Consider the following 26,412-nt stretch of genomic DNA (forward strand, 5'->3'; position numbering starts at 1 on the left):
TACCGGAAGTCAGCCAAGGCCAAGTCCGGCTTCTGCAGCACTGAGACTCTTAGGTTCCATTTGTTTTTGATTTCTACCTGCCTGAGAGCCGGACTGGTTGATCGGCTAGTAAGTTCAGTCTGCCTCTCAGAAAAATGGCATTTCCCAAATAGCCACTTTCAAAGTCGGAGCTTGGTGACAGTGAATGAGCTCTAGGAAGTACTTGCTTCAATCTTGACAAAATTGAACCTGGTTGTTGTTATTATACCTCTTTTTTAGATGAAGAACCTAATTTCAGAGTGTCCCCTGCCAATGAAGTCCCACTTGCCTATGAAGAACATCAGGAATTGTCTCAAGAATCACTTTCAAGGTGGAAAAACCTTATATGAGTCTAAATTATCAAATTACTTTGTGGTATTTCACGGAGTCAGCATTTACTGAGCAGCAATTAAAAACAGAAAAAAGCCAAAGAAACTTCTGCCAAATCAGACTTGTTTATGGCATATGGAGTGACAAATATGCAGGGCAAGACCACATTCGAGAAATGCAAGTAAAAGTGGTTTAGGCATGAACTAGCAACATGAAGTTATGGATCACAGAGAAGTAATGGTGACCCCAGAAAACACATTATCCAATGAAAGGTACTTAGAATGGTTCTCTGTATTAAGAGGAAAGAGAATGGAAAAGATGAAAAGCAAGTTAAAAGATAAACGGCTTAAAGCTGTAAGACTAGAGAGTGTCAGAGATTGACAGGAAGAAGAAATGACCATGAACTTCTAATCCTCCTGCCTTCACCTCAAGAATACAAGGGTTACAGGCATCAATAGTTTTATGCAATGCTGGTGATTCACCTCAAGCCTTTGTTTGTGCTAGGCAAGCACTATACAAACTGAGCTGCATCCCTAGCATAAGAATCCAGCTTCTTTCTTGTGAGTTAGGGAAGAACTGAAAATATTAGGTGGGGAAGTGGTGACATTGTGTGTGTGTGTGTGTGTGTGTGTGTGTGTGTGTGTGTGTGTGTGTGTGTGTTTAATGAATTAATTAATTACTATAGAGAAGGGAGTTCAGAAAACGATCTGGGGGTCATTTAAAACTCTGGACCACAATGAGCAAGGCAAACTTCAGAAATAATTTCAAACCAGAGGGAAGGTAATTTAAAGAAGGCCTGTGGGTTGGGTTTGTAAGAGTAATATAGGCACTCAAGGGGAAGGAAGAAAAGGAGTAAGCCTCCCATCACATGCAGAGGAACTAAGAAGGAAAGGTGAGCTTGAGAGAAGCCTATTAGAGGGTATAAAAAGGCCACAGAACTGACAGGAACCCCAGGTGGACAGGAAGGTGAGAGTGGGCACAAATATAGAACTGAACAGAATAACAGTATGTGGTTGGTAGAGCAGAAGCTCCACATAAAATGATCAGACAGAGAAACAAGGCTGAAGATAGTTTTCAGGAAAATTCACCTGATACATAAGCTTGATCACTTGTATGTTATCTACCCCAAGAACACACATAAATGTAGAAGGAATGAGCCAACTCTACAAAGTTGTACTCTGACAGCACATGCAAGTTATGTCATACAGGCATGCGCGCATGCACACACACACGCATAGTTCATACATACAAAACAGATATGTTCAGGTAAGAAGTCAAATTCCAAACTCTGTTATTTCAACAGATAAATATAATTTTCCAGCACAACCATAATCCCTGTAGGAAGTCAAAAATAGAGTCCAAATGATGGCTCAGCACCTTAGCAGGCAAAGGCATCCTGACAACCTTCATTAAATCACCAGGTCTCTTCCGATGGTTAGAGGAGAGAACTGACTTCTAAAACTTACCCTCTGACCTCCACATGGTGCTTTGAAAATTGCATGTCCAAAAACATGGACAGAAACATGCACACCAATCTGTCAATCAATAAATATATACAATTAAAACAAAATAAATTAAACAGCAATAACTCGAGTTCACTATTGTTGAAGACTATAGTTATTTAACTTCTACTTTCAATAGTTTTATCTTTTCTTAGAAATCAGATTATAATGGACGTTCACACTCTGTAATTGATGAATAATTCTTTTTTAATACAAGCTTTATTGAGACATAATTCACATAGTGTGCAATTCATCAACTTACATTATGCAATTTTACACGTGTGGCAGTACACCTAAATCCCAGTACTTAAGAGCCTGAAGCAGGAGGACTGCTATAAGTTTGGAGCCAGCCTGGTCAATGTGGAAGGAGTTGGTCTCAAATAAATAAATAAACAAAAGGAGATAACAATTGAGTGGTATTTCACATATTGGTGGAGTCTTACAGTCATTACCAAATTATTTTTTTAATTAAGCATGGTGTGCAGAATGAGCACATGACTGCAGGTGCACACAGAGACCAGAGGTATTGGAATCACAGGTGGCTCTCAGCTGCCTGACATGGGTTCTGGCAACCAGACTGGGTCCTCTGGAGGAGAAGCGAGTGCTATGAACCACTGAGCCACCTCTACAGACCCACCTAATAAATTTCAGACTATCAGCAGATCCCAGAAATACTCAACACTTTAGTCTACACTCTTAATCTCCAATTTTCCTTCAAGAAAACTCAAGAAACCACAAGTCAGATATATGTCTCTATAAATTTAACCATTCATGGTATTTCATATAATGGAATATTAAAATATATTACTTTCATTGTCTGGATCTCTTAACATTCTCAATGTTAAGCAGCATTCTATTTCTTTTTCTATTTACTACTTATTGAAAAATAATGTCCTGGTGATGAGTAAGCCATACCAACTATTCATTAACAACAAACATTCAGATTGTTTCAACTTTTAGTACACACAATGCTTCTCTGAAGATTCATTTACAGCCTTGGCAGACTTTTTTTTATTTCTCTTGGGTACATATCTAAGACTGAGATTGTTAAATCACAAGGTAAGTGTGTGACGGAACTGTCCATGAAAGGGTCAATCCCCAGTACTCCCTCTCTCAAAATAAAGAAAAGAGATGAATGATCTGCCTGCCAATTCCTTGTATCCTTACCAACCCTTGACATCAGCTTCACTTTATTATGCTTTTCACACTTTTGCATTTAAATTGTGTGTGTGTGTGTGTGTGTGTGTGTGTGTGTGTGTGTGTGTATGGGGGTATTGTGTGTACTTCAGTGACCAAGCAGAAGCCACACAACAACTTAGTGATTTCAGTTCTCTCTTTCCAACATCTGGGTCCTGTGTATCAAACCAAGCTTGCCATGTTTAATGGCAACTGTTTGTAGTTTCAATTCTAATTGTTCTTAATAAGTAAAGGCCAGAGTCAGAAAAAGGGGTAAATGCTGAAAAAATCAGAGAAGCGGAGCAGTCAGCCACTAGTTCTTACCTCTCCCAAATCCTTAGACCGAATGGGCGATCCTCTTTGTAGGAATCCTTACACTAAATTCACTGAGCTCCTATCTCCTCCTGCCTTATATTCCTCGCTCAACCAAGCCATATCCCTTCCTGTCTCCACCTCTCTAGTGTTGGGATGAAAGGTATGTGACTCCCAAGTACTGAGATTAAAGGTATGACTCACCACTGCCTGGCTTTGTTTCTCTTTTATACTTCATCAATCTTGGGGAACCCAGGGTGGATTTAAGCTCACAGAGATCCGTCTGCCTCTGCCTCCTGAGTGCTGGGTTGAAAGGTGTGAGCCACCACTGCCTGCTGTCTATGGATAACTAGTAGCTAGATACACACTCTGCTCTTCAGACAAGCTTTATTTGTTATAGCACAAAGTATCATGGCAAGTATTTGTACACACTGAACAATCTTCCTAGCTCACCTTTTCAAAATTTCTAAATTGTGATAAATTTTCATAATATATAGAGAACAGTAAATAACCATCTATGTGTCCATATCAAATGATTGTCATGACTGTTTTGTAATGTCTCACTTTTATTTTGGTCTGACTTTTAAATACCATGAGTCCATACAAAACCAGTAGCAAAAACCACATGAAGGTACCAGTGACTCCACCGAGGACTAGATCATCAAGGTGGGTGATGTGGATCTGGAAAAACACCTTCTCTGGAGCATCTCACTCTGCCTATCCTGCTGTGCCTGGTGGCCTTGTCTTAGCCAGGCAGGCGTGTTCCTCTCTGGTCTCAGCAAGATGATGTAGCACTTGGGAATGAAGATGCCACCCAGAAGGCCAGCTGTGGAGGCCAGGATGGAGAAGATCTCTACAGCCACAGTGGACTTGCCACGGGCACTATGGTACAGGGGCAGGAATGCTGTCCAGACACTGCAGAAGAGCAGCATGCTGAAGGCCAGGAACTTAGTCTCGTTGAAGACATCTGGCAGGCCCCTGGCCAGAAAAGCCACAGAGAAGGTACCCCCCGCCAGGAACCCCAAGTAGCCCAGCGCACAGAAGAAGATGGTGCCAGAGCCCTCCTGGCACTGGATGACAATGTGCTGGGGCTCCGAGACCATATCCCTGTCTGGGAATGGTGGGGAGGTGGCCAGCCAGACCCCACAAAGAACAACCTGCATGAAGGAAGCAATGAGGACCACTGAGGTGGAAGCCCCAGGGCTCAGGCACACCTGGATCCTGCCCCCTGGCCTGGTGACCCTGAAGGCCAGGACCACTGTGAGAGTCTTGGCCAGAACAGAGGAGACGGCCACCGTGAACACCACAGCAAAGGTCGTCTGACGCAGGAGGCATGTGGGGACACTGGGGCGGCCAAGGAACAGCAAGGCACACAGGGCACAGAGGGAAAGGGAGATCAGCAGGAAGTAGCTGAGGGTTCTGTTGTTGGCCCTCACCACGGGGGTGTCCCTGTGCTTCAGGAACACTCCCAGAACCAGGACAGCCAGACCAGCCAGGAAGAGTGCCACCAAAGCCAGCATGAATCCCAGAGGTTCCTCAAAGGCCAGGAAGATCTCTGTCCTGGGCAGGCAGCGGTCTCTGGCGTGGCTCGAGTACTGCTCCTTGGGGCACAGGAGACATCTCTTCATGTCTACGGAGACACAGACACCATTTCTGCAACACTGTGCCAACTGCACCAGCTTGGAAGGAAGGCACCCCAAGCACTCCCTGCCCTTACAGCCTTTCCATCAAGTCATGGATTTATGAATCATCCTTGGTGACCAGGGCTGGGATGGGTGATATTAGAGGCAGAGGAACAAAGGAAAAAGCTGCATGTTCTGTATCTTTTTTTGTGAGGGTTTTTGTTTCTGTCTTCAGTGTCTCATGGAACTCAGGCTGAGTGACAGAGGGTGGATATGAACTCCTAAGCCTCCTTCTTCAGCCTCTTAAGTTCTGTGATTATAGGCCTGCACCACTATACCTAACCTATGTTTGTGTGTGCAGGTTTGTGTGTGCACACATGTTTATAAGTGGATGCATATGCTTGTCAAGACAAGACATTTAACATGTGATATAATTCCTCAATCATCTCCCTACCTTATTTTTCTAATTAAACTTATTTGTATATTTTGTGTGCACATGAATGTGTATGGGCTCAGGCATGCCCTGGTTTGCTAGTGGAGGTCAACACAACTTTCATGAATTTGGTGCACGCTTTCTACAGTTTGGGTCCCAGGGCCTGAACTTATGCTGTCAGGGTTGACAGTGAATACTTTAACTGATTGACTGTGTAACTGGTCTCTACAGCTTCTCCTTTTATAATGACCTGTTTTATTTTTCTTGAGTGTTTTGGTACTACATATTTTTTGAAATCATGTGCATGTCTGGAGCATACAGAAGTCAGAAGATATCATCAGTTCCCTTATAACTGGAGTTATACTTGGTTGTGATCCACCATGTGGTGTCTTTATCTGCTGATCTACCTCTATAGGCCCCTTTTCACCTTACTTTTTAAGACAGGGTCTCTTACTCAACCTGGAGATCACTGAGTTGACTATATTCTCAGGCCACAATGCACAATGATCCTCCTGTCTCTGCCCCCTGGGTGCTGAGAATAAAGGTCTCTTGTGTGAGTTCTTAACAGTTCATTTCTTTGCAACAGTACCAGTAATTGGACAAATTAACAAATGTTTTAGGCTGTACTGTGTCCCCCAAATTCATTTGTTGAAATCCTGCACCTAAGCACCTCAAAATGAGATATATTTTTCATAGGTAAATAGGAGATGAGTAATAAAGGTTAAATGAGGTCTCCATGTTAAATTAGGTAAACCCTAACTCCAACAGTGCAGCTATTCTACTAAGAAGGTGGAGTTGGAGGTGGAGCAGGGGGTACCTGCACATGACTTCAATCTCATGATTTAACTTAAAAGGCAGAGGCAGGTAGACTTCTATTAGGTTGGTGAATATAGTGACTTCCAAGTCAGCCAGGGCTACAAGCAGAGATGGTGGCTCAAAACCAAACAAAAGCCAAAAGAGGATACAATACACAGGCACATACACACTCAAACACATACAAACACACACACATAACAACAATGAAATGAGAGCACCCAGTGAGGATATTCTCTTCCAAGACAAGAGTGAGGCCTCACACAACACCAACTCTGGTGAAAACTTGGCTTTGCTTTCCAACTTTCAGAATGGTAAAGGAGTAACTTCTATAGCTGACATAGTAGGGAATGTTGTGGTTCATTGCCATTCAACCTCTGGGATTAATCCCACTAATACGAAGCAAGAAGAAAGTCACAAAAGGACATTCACCATGCTATTCCAATTATAGGAGGTTTTAAAAGCAAGTGAAATCATCAGTGTTAGCAAAAGCTAGGGTTCTGACCACACGACCATTAGAAGCTTGTGGAAGCACTTTAAACCTATTTCTTGATCAGGGGACAAGGGTGTGCAGTGTTTGATAGAGGAGAATTTATTCTGCATTCTAATTATGGGTAGCATACTTGTCTTTCAGGATAAAGCATTTACCTAAGAATATCTATTAGCAGAGCTCTGGCTGGTGTTCCATGGGACAGCAAGGACTGTGGTGTTGCGGGAGCTCCTTCCGCTCCTTCAGCCAATAGTTGCTGAGATACCAGCCCACTGAGGCATGGTCTCTCCTTCTTTAAAAAAGCAGCAACTGTCCTCTGCTCGCTCTCTGGCTTCCAGCTCCGCTTCCGGCGACTAGGCTCCATTCCTGATTGCGCAGAGGGCTGTTGTTTGGGACGATGATCTGTAAGTTTTTCCTCTTTAAATAAATATTCATTCTATTAATCATGATTCCAAACTGGTGTGGGATTGTTTGTGATTTACGCATTCATCTGGCGTCCAACGTGAGGCTCGAACCCACGACCCTGGGATTAAGAGTCCCATGCTCTACCAACTGAGCTAGCCAGGCTTGGGGGTTGGGGGAGGATTTTGATAAGCTCAGGGATCTTTTAAAAAAAGAGGGATAATTGGATTATAGGATAATAGATTTGTAATTGTGAGTTACTGTTTTTAGACAAATATATTAGTATCGATTCTTGTATATTGATACAATGTTAAATTATATTGACTATTGTATGCATGCGTGTTTCTACCTCTGTTTAAAACATTTTTTATGTATTGCTATATATATATATATATATAGTATATGCTTACTATGTTGCTGTGTATATTTCTACCTCTGATTAAGATACTTATATATTGTTTATGTTATTGATATGTATTTACCATATTGCATTGTATATTTGTACATTGTTTATATTTGGAGGTCATAGCCTCATTTATTGCACTGTTGTTTATTGTCTTAGTCTTTAATTTAGATAGGTATTGAGAATTATGTGGATCAATAGTCATCTAAGTTTGTCATTTATAATTAGACTAATCAGGTTTGTTAGATACATAGAGATTACACTCAGTATAAATAGATAATCTTCAACCTCTTCAAAGAGCTGTAGAAAATGGCCTTTAATTTAACTCAGAGTTCTGTGGTAGTGAGACACAATTGCTCCTGGCGACACCGATCTATTCCCGAGAAAATGTTCAGCACCAAAGACACTCCACGTGGAGCCTTTCTTCTTGGGAGAACTGGCCTTTGAGCTAAGAAATGCCCATACCTCAACCACTGACAGATACAGAGCATCCATAAATGGATAAAACAGGACTGTCATATCCAGCCAAGACCAAGGGTAAGATAGTTTTGAAAAGTTTCGTGCCTTTGAAAATGCTATGTCAGTTACGTTAGGCCTTAGCCAAAGTTGGTTGCTTCAATGCTGCAAACATGACTTTGGGTGATTGTCCAGGTAGCTAGTTGTCTCTGTGATTTATTGCATGTTTTGGAAGTTGTTTGAATGCACTTCCTAATTACTCAGGTAACATTATTTCCCTTCTCAGATCTTCGAAAGGGTTGAAGACTATATAAATGTAGTTACTTTCCTCTCATGACTTGGCCAAGATATTTATTATACAAGACTTAAGCTAGTTAGAATAGGGTATTTGTACTTATTGTATATAATTTCATAGTATGTTTAGAACTCTCTTACTTAAACAAAAGGGGGAGGTGTGGCGCGAGCTCCTTCCGCTCCATCAGCCTATAGCTGCTGAGATACCAGCCCATTGAGGCATGGTCTCTCTTTCTTTAAAAAAGCAGCAACTGCCCTCCGCTCGCTCTGTGACTTCCGGCTCCACTTCCGGCAACTACGCTCCCTTCCTGATTGTGCAGAGGGCTGTTGTCTGGGAGGGTGATCTGTAAGTTTTTCCCCTTTAAATAAATAACCATTCTATTAATCATAATTCCAAACTGATGTGGGATTGTTTGTGATTTACGCCTTCCCTATGCAGTGTTTTGGAGGATGGGTGTGGGGGTTTGACTTAGAATGGCCCCAAAGTCTCATATATTTAAATGATTTCTTTTTACCTGGTAGATGTTGGAGATGGATAGGGAGGTATAGCATTGTGGGATGAGGGGTGTCACTGTGGGTAGTCTTTCAAAGTTCAGACTCACATACCTGGCCCACTCTCCACCTCTCTGCCTACCTGCTGCCTGTAGATCAGAATGTAAACCCTCAGCTACTGCCTGGCACTATGCTTCCTGCCATGATGGTCATGAACTAAGTTAGCCCCCAGTTAAAGCCTTTTCGTTTAGAAGTTGCCTTGGACATGGTGTGTCTTCACAGCACTGGGACGGTAACTAAGACAACGGAAAAATATAGGAGGCTCACACTTCCCTTTGGTCCCTCAGATTCCAGATCCACATGGCCTTACCTTTTTTGTCTGCAAAATGTCCCTCTGGGCATAGACTGCAATCAAAACAGCATTGGGGTGCTCCCAGCCTGGGCACTTGGCTGAACCCTGGAAGGCAGCTTTCACTGCAGACAGAGGTGGGCACCTAGTAACAGTGAGCATAGTGTCACCAGTGACTCTTTAGGGATACAGATGCTTGACCTCACCCTAAGAATCAGAACAGGAGAGTTCCCTCTCAGCCCACTAGACAAGAAGCCTTTCAGAAAACATGTCTATCCCAGCAGATGCCAGACTGGAAAGGTACCTTCGAGTGTAATAAACAAAGAGCTACATCTGATTTACTTGGCTAAGGGATTAAATACATAGCTAAACAGTTTGATGTGTTGCCTTTCCAGTCTCTCTGGGGCTCCTGCATCAACAATTGAAGATATGGGGGCAGGAGAGAAGGCTCCTTGGTTAAAACTACAGACTGCTCTTCCAGAAGATCAGGGTTCAATTCCCAGCACCAGTATAGCAGCTCACACTGTAACTCCAGTTCCAAACGATCCACTGCCCTCCTCTGGCCTGCACAGACACCAGCAAACAAATAGAGATACAGGGAAACATGCAAACATGCAAAATAAAATTTAAACAATAATTTGGGTATTGGAAGTCATTACAAAAGTCCATATAGCCTGGGGAAGGTTTTATTGATGCCTTCAGATTTCTTCTTTTTCTGAAACTCCAAAAGGTCCTGTGGCTACTTCATGGACTCCATTTCTAACTCAAAAAATAAGTCATCTCTCTTCCTTTTCTCCATCTCCCTCTGTGAAGCTGTCGAGATTTACAGTTTGACTGCCCTGGTGCTGTTCACTTAAACTCTCACAACAGAGTATCATCCAACTTCAGTAAGCATAACTGCAGGTACTGACTCCCCGAACACAAACAAACATACAGAGAGAGAGAGAGAGAGAGAGAGAGAGAGAGAGAGGAGAGAGAGAGAGAGAGAGAGAGAGAGAGAGAGAGAGAGAGAGAGAGAGAGCAGGCAAGGATTATGCAGAAGGAAGTGTGGGTGCTGACATTTCTGCTGCAACAGAAGACAGCAGAAAACACTCCCCAGATCAAGGCCATTGAAAAGTTCTTTAAAGGAGTCCTGGAAACACATAGTATGTGTCTTTCTTTCATGCTTGAGAAATCCAAGAATGAGAATCTTATTCTCATGTGGAAAACCTTAAGGCCACCATTGACTGGAGAGGCCACCAGAACAAAGTTAGACAAAGTTGTAGAGGAGGGGACTCTTTCTTCACTGGCACAGGACAGGGAGCTGAGCCTTTTCTATGTACCAGACTCCACACATAGAACTAACACAACACTGTTTCTAATTTTGTTAATAAATATCAGGGTTTGAATCTCAAATGTTTCCCAAAGTCTCTTCTGTTGGGCCACTTGTTACCTGACAGTGGGTATTTAAAGAATGATTGAATCTTGATGCTACAGTAGTTTGAATGTAATTGGCCACAATAAGCTCATACAGAGAGGCACTACAGAGGATTTGACTTTGTTAAAAGAAGTGTGTCATTGTGGAGGTGGATTTGGGGTATCATATATGCTCAAGCCACACCCAGTGACCCAGTTCACTTCCTGTAGCCTACGGGTCAAGATTTAGGACTTTCAGTTCCTTCTCCAGCACCATGTCTGCCTGCATACCACCATGTTGAACCAAGATGATAATGAATTAAACTTCTGAAAATGGAAGCCACCACAATGAAGTGTTTTTCCTTTATAGGAGATGTTGTGGTCCTGGTATGTCTTCACAGCAATAGAAACCTTAACTAAGACAGAAGTTGGTTCCTGCAACTTGGGTATTGAAGTGATAGGCCTGATAAAGCTTCTGTTTCAATAAACATGGACCATGGGACAGTAGATTAGAAAAGCAGTAGAAAACTTTAAATAATGCTTAATGCTACTATTGCCATACTACTAGGAGCATGGAAGACCAAGGGGCTGAGTGTGATTCGATTAACTATGGGCGGGGCTTAAGAAGTTTCAGAAGAAAGGAATATTAATGCATTGCCTAGAGATTTTTCCTGGGATATTTGGGTGAAGAGTGTGGCTGCTGTTTGCCCTAGTCCAAAGAGTCTGCCTGGGGCTAAATTGAAGAGTTTTGGATTAATCTCGTTGGCAGTAAAAAAAAAATCTCAAAACAGCCTAATATAGACCCTGTCATGTGGCTATTAGTGTTAACTCTAATGAAGATTTCTAATGAAAAAGAGCAAGCTGAGCAAGGAAAAATACAAAATGTAAATATTTGAAGAGAAAAGGAATATCATGACCTGGAATAGAGCTAAATCCTTGTTCAATGTGATAAACAGATTAAAAATGGAATGAAGTGAATGGGGAACTCAGGGTAAGGTCCCACCCAGCCAAATTTTTAACTTGCAAAAATGAATTAAAGAACGGCTTTGAACCAGGCATGATGGTGTATGTCTTTAATCCCAGAACTCAGAAAGCAGAGGCTGGCAGATCTCTGAGTTTGAGGCCAGCCTAGTCTCCAGATCCAGTCTTAGGACAGTTAAACTTAGGCAGTGAATGAAACCATCAGAAACATAAAGATGGTAGATGTAACTGAATGATGGGCCCAACTGCAGTAAGCAACAGAACTTGGCAGTCTGGCCATGTGGTTCTGGCATTAAGGATAGCAGAAAGAGGGTTATGGAGTTTGCCTCGAAGGCAAAGGAGAGCCAATGAAGCATGTGTCAGGGGAGTCCCTGGATGAAGGACTGGAGAGGCCACTGCATGAAGCTTTAAAGGTGAAGCCTGAATTGCCTTGGAAACCCCAAGATGCTAGAGTTGCCAGAGCCATAGGAAATCTGTTGAGGAGAGCTGCTAACAAGGAGTGGAACCAGCCCAAGAGAGACAAGTGTGTTGTCATCAACAAAACTAAAAGCAGTTGGAGTTCTGAAGAGCATATTAACATCTGGCATGAAGATACAGAGTTTGCCCAGCTAGTTTTCCCATCCTGCTTTGGCCCAGTATTTCTTCTCTATGTTCCCTTTTTACATTTTCGAACAGTAATGTACATTTTGTGTTATTATATATTGGAAGAATGTGACCTGTTTTCTGACGTTGATTTTATATGAGATTAGAGTTAAGAGATTGCATGAATCTCAAAAGAGAATGAATTTTGGAATTTTAAATATGTTTCAACTGTGATAGACAGTGAGATCTTTGGACAATGGGCTAAATGTATTTTTCATTATAATATTATCACAAGCATAAGGGGCCAGGATATAGAATGTGGTGGTGAGAATGTAAATGGCCCACATAAACTCATAGGGAGAGGCACTATTAGGAGGTATGGCTTAGTTGGAGAAGGTGTGGCCTTGTTGGAAGAAGTATATCATTGTGGGGGTGATCCTTGGGATATCATATATGTTCTAGTCATGCCAAGTGACATAGTTCACTTCCTGTTGCCTACAGGTTAAGATGTACAACTCTCAGCTCCTTCTCCAGCATGATTTCTCCCTATATGCCACCAAGTCCCATAAGGATGATTATGGACTAAATGAACCTCTGAAAATGTAAGCCTCCTCATTAAATCCTTTTCCTTTATGAGGTGCCTGGCCATAGTGTCTCTTCACACTAATAGAAATCCTAAGTAAGAGAATGCCTCTGACATGATCAATGGATTAATTCCTCGATGTGTTTGTAACCTGATAAATTATTATACATATTAAAAATAGAACATGGGACTAGGTTTGGGGTAGTGGGACACAGAGGCTATGCACTGGTAATATGTAACTTGTTTACCTGTCTAATCTATCAAGATCCCTACCACCTCACTTCCTGAGCCACATGCACTCATCAGCAACCTCTTCTACCACACGTCTGCTGCCATGCATGACACACTGCCTCAATCACACACATCCAAAGCAATGTATACATCTGACCCTGATTCGCCCAAACCATGGGATGATTAAAACTTTTCCTCACTTCAAACTGTTCTCAGGTATTTGTCATTGTGGCTGAAATAAACTAGCACAGTAAGTAAACTGAATGTCTGTTGAGTCCACTTTCCAGATGGTCAATGGGAAGGTGTTTAACTGAGTGTATCACTATCTTTATCGTAAGCACAGACACTGAATATATTTCCAAGGGAGCAACAACTACACATTCTCATTGTATTTGTACATCTTGTATGTTAAACCTTCCCCCATTTCCATGAGTGTGGGTGGTGGAAATGTGTGTATGTGCCTTTGTACATCTATGTGATCTCGTGTTCATGTATGGACAAGCACATGTGGAGGCCCAAGGTTAATGTTGGGAATCATCCTCAACTGCGATTCCACTGAGTTCACCGAAGCAGAGGCTCAAGGGAAAACCCTGAATTCACTGATACAGTTAGTGTTACTCATCAGGTTTCTGTGGGCATCTCCTTGTTTCTATCTTCCAGGGATTAAATTACAGGTGAGATTCACTCTTCACTCAGCATGTACAAATGTTCTGGAGATCCAAAGTCTGGTTCTTGAACATGCATACAAAACAATTTGACCACTGGGCCATCTCCCAACCCCATCTTTTACGTTTCCCTTTTGCTCATGAATCAATATCATTCAGAGAAAGATCTCTAATGAGATAATAAACATCATACCCAGTTATAACTGACTAACCCAATCCAGAGCCACGTCAACTTCATGCACAAGTAACAATGAAGGCCCCTAGACTGAAATTTCCCTATGACTATAACACACTAGGACAAGAGTCATCACTGCATTCAGGCAACTCACTTGGATTTCCTCCTTCAAATGGACCATCATTTTGTTCCCCGAAGAGACCTGAGGGTCTATCATTCCTACATGGACAAAGCGAAATACACCCTCGGGGGACTTCTGTCCTTGTAATATGTCAAATTTGGTCACCAAATCTCCATTGGCATCATATATAATTTTATTTCCATCAGGAGTCTTGAAGTGCACATTCTTAAGAGCTTGAAGCAGCTGAGGAAAGAAGGGAGACATTGTAGACCAGCCAGGGGCAGTCTGGAGTCTTGTTCAAAATAACACATTCCATTCACTTCTGCAGTGAGACAAAGTTACTTCAACCAAGGATTGGCACCATTGGGCATAAGGGAGATCAAGTATGTGTGATATATTCAGGAACTCACAAATCTCTCTCTCTCTCTCTCTCTCTCTCTCTCTCTCTCTCTCTCTCTCTCTCTGTGTGTGTGTGTGTGTGTGTGTGTGTGTGTATCTGTGTGTTTTTGTGTCTGTGTGTCTGTGAATGTGTAGATCACTCAAACCATGTGGCTAACAGAGATAAGAATGATGAACTAATGTAAATTATAAGAGTTAATAAGAAGCCTGAGCAAATGGGCCAATCAGTTTATAGTTAAGGTCTGTGTGATTTCTTTGGGACTTAATGATTGTGAGAACGGGGCAGGACAGAAAGTAAGACAATGATTGGTGCCCAACGTGTGAACAACTGCATTCACATAAAGCATGAAAGAGCACAGGAAGTAATTCTAGACAGAAAATTATAGAGTTACGCATGTCTTACGGATAGCAGGATTTTCTCAGGTGGGCTCTGCTTGCTAGAGGTAAGCAATCTCATTTAAGTAAGGCTTCCTGGTTCAGCTTTAGCTGCAAAACCTTGCAACTCTTTTTTTATTATTATTACTATTATTGTTTTATTATTTTTTTGGATTTTAGAGACAGGGTTTCTCTGTGTAGCCCCAGCTGTCCTGGAACTCACTTTATAGACCAGGCTGGCTTCCAACTCAGAGATCCACCTGCATCTACCTCCCAAGAGCTAGGGTTAAAGGTGTGCACCCCCACAACCTGGCTGTCCAACTCCCTCACAAAAGACTTGCAGCATGGAGGGAACTCTGAGAGCAAGGGCTAGAAAGGCTGCTCCATCTCACCTGAATTTCAACAGGAAGAAACCACCTCCTCCAAAGTGTGGTCAGGGCGCTAAGACACTTCACAGGTTCTTCAGCACATACTTCCTGAGTCCCCTGAGCCCAGTATCCAGTATGAGGCCACAGCCAGGAGGGGCAACTGCAGACGAGGTAACCTCCTTTCTGATCCCCAGCTGTAAATGCCTTGCTTTCCGTGTGGGAGTCAAAGTGCAGTTCTGTTTGCTGAAGAACTGAAGGGTGACTCACGGTAACTGGAGCGTTAATCAGGACATTGTGTGATGGATTGATTCCCTCCACGGGTGCTTTGTGGGAGGGAGGGGGAGGAAGAGTAGCATGGGTCCCCAGCTCAGTGAGAGCAGGAGACCTTGCAACTCTTTAAAGAGGTCCTACCACAAAACACTTAAATGGTGTTGATGAAAAGCTGAACGCATATTTTCTGTTGCTGTCAGGAACCATGAAACACCATAAAGTTGTAGTAATAAACATGGCTACAGCCAGTACATCCACCATGAGGCTGGAAACTCATAAAGATAAGAAATGGGCTGGATTTAGCTATGAAAGCCACAGCATTAATCCTACCAATATTGCTTAGCAAATTAAAGATTCATGTGGTCAGAAAAAAAGAGAGAGATACAGACATTCAAAGAGGAAGAAAACATCTAAATTACTTACAGTGTGTTAAAATTTATGCAGGCTTGGAAGAAAATGTAAAAGTCCTTAAAATAAGAAAGAAAGAAAATAAGAAAGAAAGAAAGAAAGAAAGAAAGAAAGAAAGAAAGAAAGAAAGAGAAAGAGAGAGAGAGAGAGGGAGGGAGGGAGGGAGGGAGGGAGTAGTGCTTTCTTTCTCTCTTTCTCTCTGATCTTGCTCTGCTGTCGCTCTTTCTTTCTTGTTCTTTCTCTTGCGCTCTTTCTTCCCCCCGCCCCTCACCTCTACTCTTTTCCCTTCCTTCCGTCCGTCCCTCCCTCCCTCCCTCCCTCCTCCCTCACTCCCTCCCTCCCTCTTCTTTGGGTTTTATGGTCCCACAACTTTAATCCCAACACTTGGGAGGAAGAGGCAGACAGATCTCTGTGAGATCAAGGTATGGTAGCACACACCTTTAATCCAAGCACTTGGGAGGAAGAAGAAGGTGGATCTCTGTGAGTTCAAGAACAGCCTGGTCTACAGTGGGAGTTCCAGGACAACCAAAGATACACAGAGAACCTGTCTCAAAAAGCCAAATATTAGAGGTAAAGATAAAAGAAATAGAGGTTAAAATAAAGCCACATAAAGATGAAAAATACACAGAGTCTGGATACTGTATGTTATTATGCTCTCTTTGAATTGTTTGAATGTTGAGGAAAGAGCAACAGCTGCTAAAAGATATTTGCTTATAAATGCTGCTGAATTAATCAAAGACAGGTATTTTGAAAATACCTTGACTTCAAAATTGAAGGCAAAAGGTATGTTCCTTTGGAGAAGAGATTTTGCTTTCGTTTCCACAGGAAATGAGAGGCTATGGATTCATTCTGAGCTAAGAAAAATCAGGTTTGATCAAGAAAGACCACCTGAGAAATCTCAGGTAGAAACAGATGGCCCAGATGTCTGAGTTTAACATCCAGAACAGATTCAAGACTGTTGCCTGAGATGATCAAGACTCACAGAATACTCCAGTCAGGACTCGATCATAATACTAAATTTTCTTTAGGTCCCCATAAGATTATCAGCACCACCCACCAGCAGGAAGTAGCCTGGAAAACTACGCCCACATTTCAAAAAAAAATGGAATATGGATGTCCTTGTTTTTTTAAAAAAAATAAAAATAAAAAAGAGAGAGGGAAGTGGTGAGGAACAATTGTCTATATTCTGTCAATGATCTTTTAAATAAGAACTGATTGGCCAGTAGTCAAGCAAGAAGTATAGTCGCAACAACCAGACAGGTAGTAGAGGCAGGTCAGTGAGAACAGGAGAATTCTGGGAAGAGGGAAACTCCTCTGGAGTCCTGTCCAGAAACAGAAGAAACAAGATGTGACTAGGCCACTGAAAAAGGTACTGAGCCATATGGCTAATACAGATAAGAATAATGGGCTAATATAATTTATAAGTGTTAATAAGAAGCCTGAGCTAATGGGCCAATCAGTTTACAGTTAATGTAGACCTCTGTGTGATTTCTTTTGGACTTAACAATTGTGAGAACCAGGCCAGACAGAAACTCAGACAACAACTCGCACTGGATAACCAGAGGACACCTCTCAAGAATGTTCTCTCCTGCTGCTGCCATGTGGGATTTGGGAATCCAACTAATGCTTGAGGACAAGTCCTTTGCCCACTAAGCCATCTCAGCAGCCATAAAATTAAACCCAAAAATGTGACAATGTGGTTTCTGCTCTAGGCTCTCATTTGGCTGTGCACTATTGTCCTCAGTCTTCCCATCACACTCAGAAGACTCCAAACTCTGCGAAGACCTCCACTGTCTCGGCTCAGCTCACCTAGACTGCCCAATGACTCCAACGAGTCTCCCACAGTTCATCAGTCCCACCCCTGTGGCTCTCCTGTTTGTCTCCATTCAGGGCCCTGACATGCTGGACCTGCCATCTGCAGTGCTATCATTTTTACCCATAGTGAGACTTCTCATCCTCTTGTCTGGAACTCAGGTACTTGCTGACAGAGAAAATTTCCCCAGCCTTTCACTTCCCTTCACTTGCTCCTCACTCAGTCTACTTTATATCCTCATCATGAAGTACACACAGATGGCTTGACACTTACATCATTTAGTTTTGTGATGAAATCTTCCTAAGTAGTCCAGGTTGGCCTCAACATGCTGTGTACTAGCATGATAAACATGGGCCTCCAAGCCTGACATTCTGCAAATTTTAATCTGTCACCCAGAGTCAAATGACAAAAATTATCACTGTTCTTCCTGTTTACAACCATATGTATCTTCATCAAGCACACACTAGAATCTCAGGTCATCTGAGAGAGGATGATGAAAACACACCTCCTCCTTGACCACTGTTCTCACTGTTTACCTCATCAGTAAGCAACATGTATTCCAGGGGTTCTTGTACAGATCTTGACCTACGTTACCTTGAGTTGCTACAAAAAGATGGATGGTTGGTAGATAGATAGATAGATAGATAGATAGATAGATAGATAGATAGATAGATAGATAGATAGATAGATAGATGATAGATAGATGATAGATAGATAGATAGATAGATAGATAGATAGATAGATAGATAGATAGACAGATGATTGATAGATGATGGATAGATGAATGAGATGGATGATGAATAGATGAATAGATGGATAGATAGATTGATGGATCGATGTATCAATGGATGGATTGATGGAAAGACAGAGACAGGCAGGTGGACAGATAGATAGACAAAGACTCAGGGCAAAATGACTAACATATATTATACACATGTATGAAATTATCCATAATATTTTTAAATAGAAAAATAAGAAAGGGCTTTGGATATGGCTCAGTGATTAAAGCACTTGTCATAAAAGCCTGAGGATCAGACTCCAAAACACAGAACGAATCTAAACTTCAGGTGGATGTGGCAACCATTCTCTAACTACATTCTCAGAAGGTGGAGACAGGAGATGCAAGGAAAGAGCTGACTACCGAGACTAGCCACATCAACAAGTTCTGGAATTGAGTAAAAAACCATACCCCAAAAAATAAGATAGAAGAATGATTGAAAGGTGATTCCTCGTCATCCTCAGATATTCCCACATGTATGTACACATGAGTGCACATCCTGCCCACATGTGCCTGCATGCCTACAAACATGTGCCCATATACATGTACCATATACCAAAAAGTGAAAAATAAATGGCATTCGATATCTGTTTGAAATTCTGATTTGCAGCACATCTATACTAAAAGACATCCACTGTTTATCAAAACTTAAATTTGGAGTACTAAAAACTCAATGATGTGGGATGTCCTTCTGTGTGCTGTGCATATGTGTTGATTTTATTGGTTGATGAAAAAAGCTACTTTGGCCTATGGCCAGGTAGAATATAGTCAGTTGGGAAACCCAAACATAATACAGGAAGAAAGAAGGAAGAATCAAGACAGAGAGGTAAGATGTGAAGTAACAAGCCATAAAACTCATGGTAAAATGTAAAATAGTAGAAATGGGTTAATTTAAAAGTAAGTGCTAGTTAATAATAAGGTTAAGTTAATAGATCAAACTTTTATAATTAATATAAGCCTCTGAGTGTTTATTCAGAAACTGATGGACAGGAAAGAAAACACATATTTACTGTTATGTGAAATACTAATTTTACTAGGCATTCTGTTTCAGTTAAATCAGGTGACCCACAGGAACTGGACTCTTCTGAGATCCCATACATAGCACAGATTCCTTGTGCACTGTTCCTTCTAAGATGCCTCTCAGTTGCAAGTATGAGACATCCTTGCTAAAGCATACATTCAGCTGAACCTCTATAGCTTAGTCAGAGCCAATTTCCTCTTCCCCAACCATCCCAGAGTCACCCACTGCACACATGACTCTCACCTGCCAGGGCTGGAAGTCCTGGGAGTCTGTACTTTTCCCATCCTGCTGTCCACTGGTTATCATGTCTTGCAGGGCATGGGCAACGCTGTAGACAGCTGTGTAAGCAGCATCAATTTTACTCATTTCTGGGAAAGGGTACTGCTTGTTTATCAGACTCTCATTCCCTGAGCACAGCTGGACACCCTCTGTCACTGTGCTGCTCTGGTGGGGCCATGTGCAATTAAAGGTGATCTCCCAAAACTTCTTTATAAACATGTCTTCTGGGGTCCGGCTGGGGCGCAGGTTAGCAAGAAACTCTGGGAAGCCAATTGCCCTGCTTCTGTGAGGCAGAAGGCCAAATGTGCTGTCCAATACCTGGGAAATGCCTGGAATAGACAGGGCAACTGCCATGTGCATAGTTTCCTTGCTGACCCAGACTTGCCCTGAGACAGAGGCGTCCTGTAAGCCATGCAAAATGGCCTGGAAATTCGTATTGCTTAGGAAAACCAGAACAACCCTGGCTGTGCATTTCTGCATCTTCTGGACAATCTCTCCAATCTTCCCCATGGACTCATGGGAAGGGACATGGAGAGTAAACTCAATGCACACACCAGCTGCATTCAGCTCCTGAATGGCCAGAGAGCTGGCCTGCTGCCCAAAGTCATCATCATGGGCCAGAATGATCACCCAGGACCACTGAAAGTGAATGATCAGCTGGATCATTGCACGGCAAGATGTGAGGTCACTAGTCAGGGTTCGAAGGAAAGATGGGAACTGGATCTTGTCACTGAGGCTGGGTAGTGAGGATCCATAACTGACCTGTCAAGGAAGAGCCAGGCAATAGAGGGGTGAATGAGACTGGGACTTAAGCATAGGGTGATGATCTCGTTTAAAGGTGGAAGTGGGGAGGCTGGAGACATGGCTCAGCAGTTAAGAGCCCTTGTTCTTCTTGTAGAAGACCCAAGTTCAAGTCCTAGCATACACACACCAGGTGGCTCACATCTGCCTGTCACTCCAAGTCAAGGAAATCTGATACCCTCATCTGGATTCCTCCTGCATCTGTAGCACAGACTCACACAGCACACAGACAAACACACATACACACACACACACACACACACATTAAATATTAAAACATAATTTTCAGGAAAGAACTTGAGCATCCTGCACTGGTAACTGTGTTGGTTCTACAGCCTGGTGGCTTCTGGAATGAACCCAGAACCATAGCTTTACCTGCTGTCCTCTCAGCATCTATCCTTCACCTGTCCTGTAATCCTTCATTCCTGTGCCTCAGCAAGGTGTGTGACTGTGTGGTTTGCACAAAACTGTTAGGTTGCTATTTTTTTCTTTTATTGAGCTCTACATTTTTCTCTGCTCCCCTCCCAACCACTTCCTTCCAATTCAACCCTCTCCCAAGGTCCCCATTCTCCCAATTTACTCAGGAGATCTTCTCTTTTTCTACTTCCCATGTGAATTAGATCTATGTATGTGTCTCTTAGGGTCTTCATTGTTATCTAAGTTCTCTGGGATTGTGGTTTGTAGGCTAATTTTTTTGCTTTATGTTTAAAAACCACCTATGAGTAAGTATATGTGATAATTGTCTTTCTGTGTATGGTTTACCTCACTCAAATGGATGTGGGGGACCTTGGACTTCCCACAGGGCAGGGTTACCTGCCCTCTCCTAAGGAGGAAGGAGAAGGGAGGAAGGTAAGTGGGGTAGTGGGAGGGGAATTGGAGGAGGGGAGGAAGTGTAAATTTTTTAATGGAAAAATTTAAAAAATGATGTTTTCTAACTCCATCCATTTTCCTGCAAAATGTCGTTTTTTTTTCCTGCTGTGTTGTACTCCATTGTGTAAATGCACCACATTTTCCTTATCCATTCTTCAGTCGAGGGGCATTTAGGTTGTTTCTAGGTTTGGCTATGACAAACAAAGCTTCTATGAACATAGTTGAGCACATGTCCTTGTGGCACGATTGAGCCTCCTTTGGATATATACCAAAAAGTGGTATTACTAAGTCTTGAGGATAGGTTGTTATTTTTAAATTAGGTGGGGTGTGTGTGTGTGTGTGTGAGTGTGGGGGGGAGGGTGGGTGGGTGTGGGTGTATGTGTGGTACATATGTAAATATTAGACATATTTCATAGGTTGCCTCAGCATAGGAAAGATGGGATATAGTACCAATGGGATTCATGAGAATGCATTTTCGCAAGAGAATGAAAAATGTTCTCAAATCGACTGAGGTACTCATCCTAAGATAAAAGTCACTGAAGTGCTAACCTTAAATAAATAAATTGTCCTCAAGTAACCTCTTAAAACCATACAATAAGAGATGATTGTCAAACACGGCCTCCATTGTGGGAATGATGCTAATGGCTGGGTTACATTACCAAAGGATAAATGGGTGCAAGTGGCATGAGCCAGTTGCCTAGATTGAAATTCCAAGAACCTACAGCCAGGCAAAATTCTGATCAACTTATTTAAAAACAAATAAAATAATTTATTTATTTAGGAGCTGGAAAGATGTCTCCCCAAGTAGAGGTGTTTGCCACCAGCCTGATGACCTGAGTTTAAGCCACAAAATCAAAAAAGTAGAAGAAAAGAACTGACACACTAAAGTTCTCTTCTGACCTGCACATGGACACCATTGCACTGGTTTCACATGCACGCGCGCACACACACACACACACACACACACACACACACGGCTAAACAGGTGGTGCAGTGGTTAACAGTACTTGATGCTCTTTCAGAGGAGCTGGGTTCAAATCTCAATACCCTCGCAGCAGCTAAAAAAATCTGTAACTTCACATCTAGGAAAGCCAATGACCTTTTCTGAATGCCCATTGGCACCAGGCATGTAGTGCGTGCATGCGTGAGTGTGTGTGTGTGTATGTATGTATGTATGTATGTATATATATATGAGATAGATATGTGTTTCATATGACTATATATGTAGATATGTACCACATATGTGTAGCACATCTATAATATATATAAGAATGTACATACTCATATACATTAATAAAAATAAAAAACTCTGTAAAGATATATATTGAAATAAAAAAATTTTCAATACCTCACTGAGAGGGATGATAGTTCTCCTTAAACTATATTTATCTGTATATGGAGGGAACCATGTTGGACATAGAGAATACATACAGGGAGCATGGCTCCACAGAAGAGCTGCTCACTCCTGTGGCCATCAACATCAGTTTCTCTATCATCATTAAGAGACTGCACTACATTCATGAATGAAGAAGGCTTGAGCAACTCACCTGGGGAAATTTGTACAGCCCCAGAAGTCTGGCCATGGAGACAGACAGGGATGACCGTGTGTCTCCAACCAGAGCAGCCTGAAGAGAGCCATGTTGGCATGTGTAGTTGGGGATGGGCTCCTCCTGCCTCGTGAGAAAGCTCATCGTCTCGTAGAGGGCTCCATTCACTGAGTCCCCAGAGTTTCGAATGGAGAAGCCCAGAGTCAAATTGGGCAACAAGTGAGCACTCCTATTGATCTCCTCGATGGCAAAGACGAAACTCTGGGCCACCCGGTAGCCCCACCTGGAAACACTGAGGGAAAGAGAAGCCCACATTTATCCCTCATGATGGGATAAACTGAACAAGAATAAACACAGTGACCCAAGAGATACAAATAGAACCACATCTCCACGAGTATTTGTACATCGATGTGCACAGGGGCGCAGTTCAGAATACTCAAAGGGAAGCCAGAGGGAATGTGGAGCCAGTAATCAGAGGGGACAGTTTCAGAAGACAGAAGGGATGTCTGAAAATCTATTGAATAAGCTGGGTGTGGTGGCACACTTGTTTAATCTCAGCACTCAAGCAGCAGAGCACTAAATGGACTCAAAAGGTCTCATTTATGTAGTAATATATTTTTTGTATGTTTAAGCAATAATAATTAAAAAATGAAAGGCCATAAACTTGAGAGTGAAGAAGGGTTTACGTGAAGCGCTAGAAGGAGTAGAGGACAAGATAGATAGATAGATAGATAGATAGATAGATAGATAGATAGATAGATAGATAGATAGATATAGAAATACAGATATAGCTGTAAATATATAGATATCGACAAAGATATAAGGATACAGATAGATGTATGGGTCTATTCAGACAAAGAATCTCTTTATGGCCTTTGCTGGTCTGTAATCCAAAGGTATCTGCCTGCCTTTGCATCTTGCGTGCTGGAATTAAAGCAAAGTGCCACCATATCCAGATGATGTTGTTTATGTTAATTAAATTTTTCAGTAGATTTGTTTTGTTTTGAGGCAGAGCCTCTTATCCTCCAGTCTGACCTCACACTCACTACATAACCAAGAATGTTGATGAACCCTTTCAATGAATGTGTATGTGTGTGTGTATAAGCCAGAAGCTGACAACTAGTACTGTCTTTAAGCGTGTTCTGTGTATATGTGTGAGTGTGCGTGTGTGTGTATGTGTGTTGTATGTGTGTGCATGGATGTTTCCCCTTTGAAGGTGAAGACTGGTGGGATGTCAGGATATTTTCCACAATACCTTCTCCATCTTTAAAAACATTATCCTGTGTTCATGTGTGTATATAATGTATCTGTAGGCTCACACAAGCTAGAATGCATGGAGATCAGGAAACAACTTTGTGAGTCAATTCTCTCCTTCCACCTTTATGTGGGTTCCAGGAAGGGCCAGGTCATCCATCAGGCTGGCATGCCAAGCACTTTCCCCCATAAGGCAACTCACTGGCTCCTCTTCACCTTATTTTTTGAGACATGTCATCTAACTAAACCTGGACCTTATCCATTCAGATAGGTTCAGTGGCCAGCAACCTTTAGGGATCTGCCTGTCTCTCTGTTCCTAACCAGGGTTACAGATGCTCAACATGCCACGCTTTCATGAGGGTTCTGGGAATCAAACTCACGTCCTAATGCTTGCACAGCAGACACTTCACCAACTTGGGTAAATTCCCAGACCCTAAGACCTTCACTTTCAGATTCTCCTCTCTCTGCCTCCCATGGTAGATTTTAAACATTCACATCACCAAAAATTAAGTATACACAATGATGGATTTGTGAGTGTGGTGAGCTTGATTAATCATTCAATAATATGTAATGCAGCTGGGTGGTGGTGGCGCACGCCTTTAATCCCAGCACTCAGGAGGCAGAGGCAGGCGGATCTCTGTGAGTTCAAGGCTAGCCTGGTCTACAAGAGCTAGTTCCAGGACAGGCTCTAAAAAAGCTGCAGAGAAACCCTGTCTCGAAAAACCAAAAAAAGAAAAAAAGAAAAAATAATAATATGTAATGCAATGTACCCAATACATACATACAATTATTACTCATTGGCTTAAAAAATAACATGGGACCCAGGTATGGTGGCATACACTTATGATTTCAGCACTCAGGAAGATAATGAGTTCTAGGCTAGCCTCATCTACACAGTTAGAGCTTCTCTCAAAAAAAAAACTAAAGGACAAGCCAATGTGGTCAGTGTGTTGGCTCGTACTGGAAGTCCTGTGTTTGAGGGCTAGCCCGAACTACACAAGGAGTTCCAGACTATCCTGAACACAAAGTGCAATACTATCTCAAAAGAAAAGTAATAATAGTAATGGCAAATGTAAAAAATCAATAATGAAAATCTCTTCTGTTTATAGCTGAATAAAAAGAGATGGATGTTACTTTAAAAAAACTAAACAACTGTTTTTGACTCAGATCTCATCATGTACCCCAGTCTTGCCTGGAACTAATAATACTCCTGCCTCAGCTTCCTGCATGGTGGGAGTACAGCCATATGCCCTATGCTCAGTCATGGTAGCAATTAAAAACAAATAAAGCTAAAGATGAACATTTAAAAAAAACAAATATTTGGGGCTGGAGAGATGGCTCGGACATTAAGCACACTGGCTGCTCTTCCAGAGATCATGAGTTCAACTTCCAACAACCTCAGGGTGGCTCATAACCATCTAGAATGAGATCTGGTGACCTCTTCTGGCATAGAGGAATATATGCAGGCAGAACACTGTATACATAATAAATAAACAAATTAAAAATAAATGTTTAGAAAAAATAAATATAAATAAATAACCAAGAAGCTTGTTTTGGAAACTACATGGAGAAACATCATATTGCAAAAGCTGAGATGAAAATATCCAAGAGTGGGATTGTGGATATGGCTCACTTCTTAAGTTTGATCTCCAGGATCATGGACTGAACGTGGTGATGCAGCCCCACATTTCAGGCATCAGAAGGTAGAAGTAGGACTAACAGAAACTCAAGCCCATCTTTGACTACCTGGTGAATTCGAGACTCCATGATACTTAGAAAAAATGACAAGCAAAAGGAATACAGCACAGAGGAATCACGGGGCTGATCAATGATGAAAATCTATTATTTACACATTACTCCACTCAACAAACACACCTACATAGACACTATTTTAAGAACCTTGGATATACAGAAGAATCAAGAAGCCCCACCAAGCCTGTGGAGGACAGACATTACACCTACTACAAGAGCACCCATACTCCAGTCCAGTCCAGACAGACAGACAGACAGACAGACAGACAGACAGACAGAGGTGATGTAAAAGGAGAGCAACAGAGTTACTGCATGGATACACAGAGAAAGGTGGTGGCCATCTAGCTGGGACTCTGAGAATCAACCCCTATCCAAGGCTTCACACAACCTTATAAAAGCTGCTTCTGGGTTTCAGAGACTCCCATTTCACATCCGACACTTACTCTGAAACCAGCAGTCCAGATGGTGGGACAGTGAAGTCAGACAGGGTTCCACTAGAGAGATCAAAGATGGAGAAGCTGCCCCCTACCATTACATCCCCAGGACGGTTAAAGTGAGGCCTCTGCCTTGGCAACAGCAAGGCTCTTGATGCAGAAAGAGCAGACACAGATACACAGCCAAAGACAACAGGAAAGAGAATACACAGCCACAT

The 26,412-nt window shown here is 42.1% G+C and overlaps 1 protein-coding gene across 1 annotated transcript; it reads right to left on the minus strand.

Moving 5' to 3' along the window:
* Positions 1–3,991: 3,991 nt before the first annotated feature.
* Positions 3,992–26,412, minus strand: LOC119821811 (vomeronasal type-2 receptor 26-like). The gene is made up of 6 exons (XM_038340925.1): positions 26,204–26,412; positions 22,755–23,046; positions 19,501–20,298; positions 13,859–14,068; positions 9,114–9,237; positions 3,992–4,968 (listed from the first exon to the last, which is right to left on the minus strand). Exons 1-6 carry the CDS (start codon positions 26,410–26,412, stop codon positions 3,992–3,994), a joined length of 2,610 nt encoding a protein of 869 aa, XP_038196853.1.

This window comes from Arvicola amphibius, chromosome 8, assembly GCF_903992535.2.
Source record: "Arvicola amphibius chromosome 8, mArvAmp1.2, whole genome shotgun sequence".
NCBI classification, from domain to species: Eukaryota; Metazoa; Chordata; class Mammalia; order Rodentia; family Cricetidae; genus Arvicola; species Arvicola amphibius.

What these genes read in the sequence shown, in the direction of transcription:
- LOC119821811 (XM_038340925.1), bottom strand. Translation starts at nt 26,412, where the DNA reads ATGTGGCTGTGTATTCTCTTTCCTGTTGTCTTTGGCTGTGTATCTGTG. An exon ending in TCTGGACTGCTGGTTTCAGA is followed by an intron (nt 23,047 to 26,203) that starts GTAAGTGTCGGA and finishes TCTTTCCCTCAG; the next exon opens with TGTTTCCAGGTGGGGCTACC. An exon ending in AGGACTTCCAGCCCTGGCAG is followed by an intron (nt 14,069 to 19,500) that starts GTGAGAGTCATG and finishes TTCTTTCCTCAG; the next exon opens with CTGCTTCAAGCTCTTAAGAA.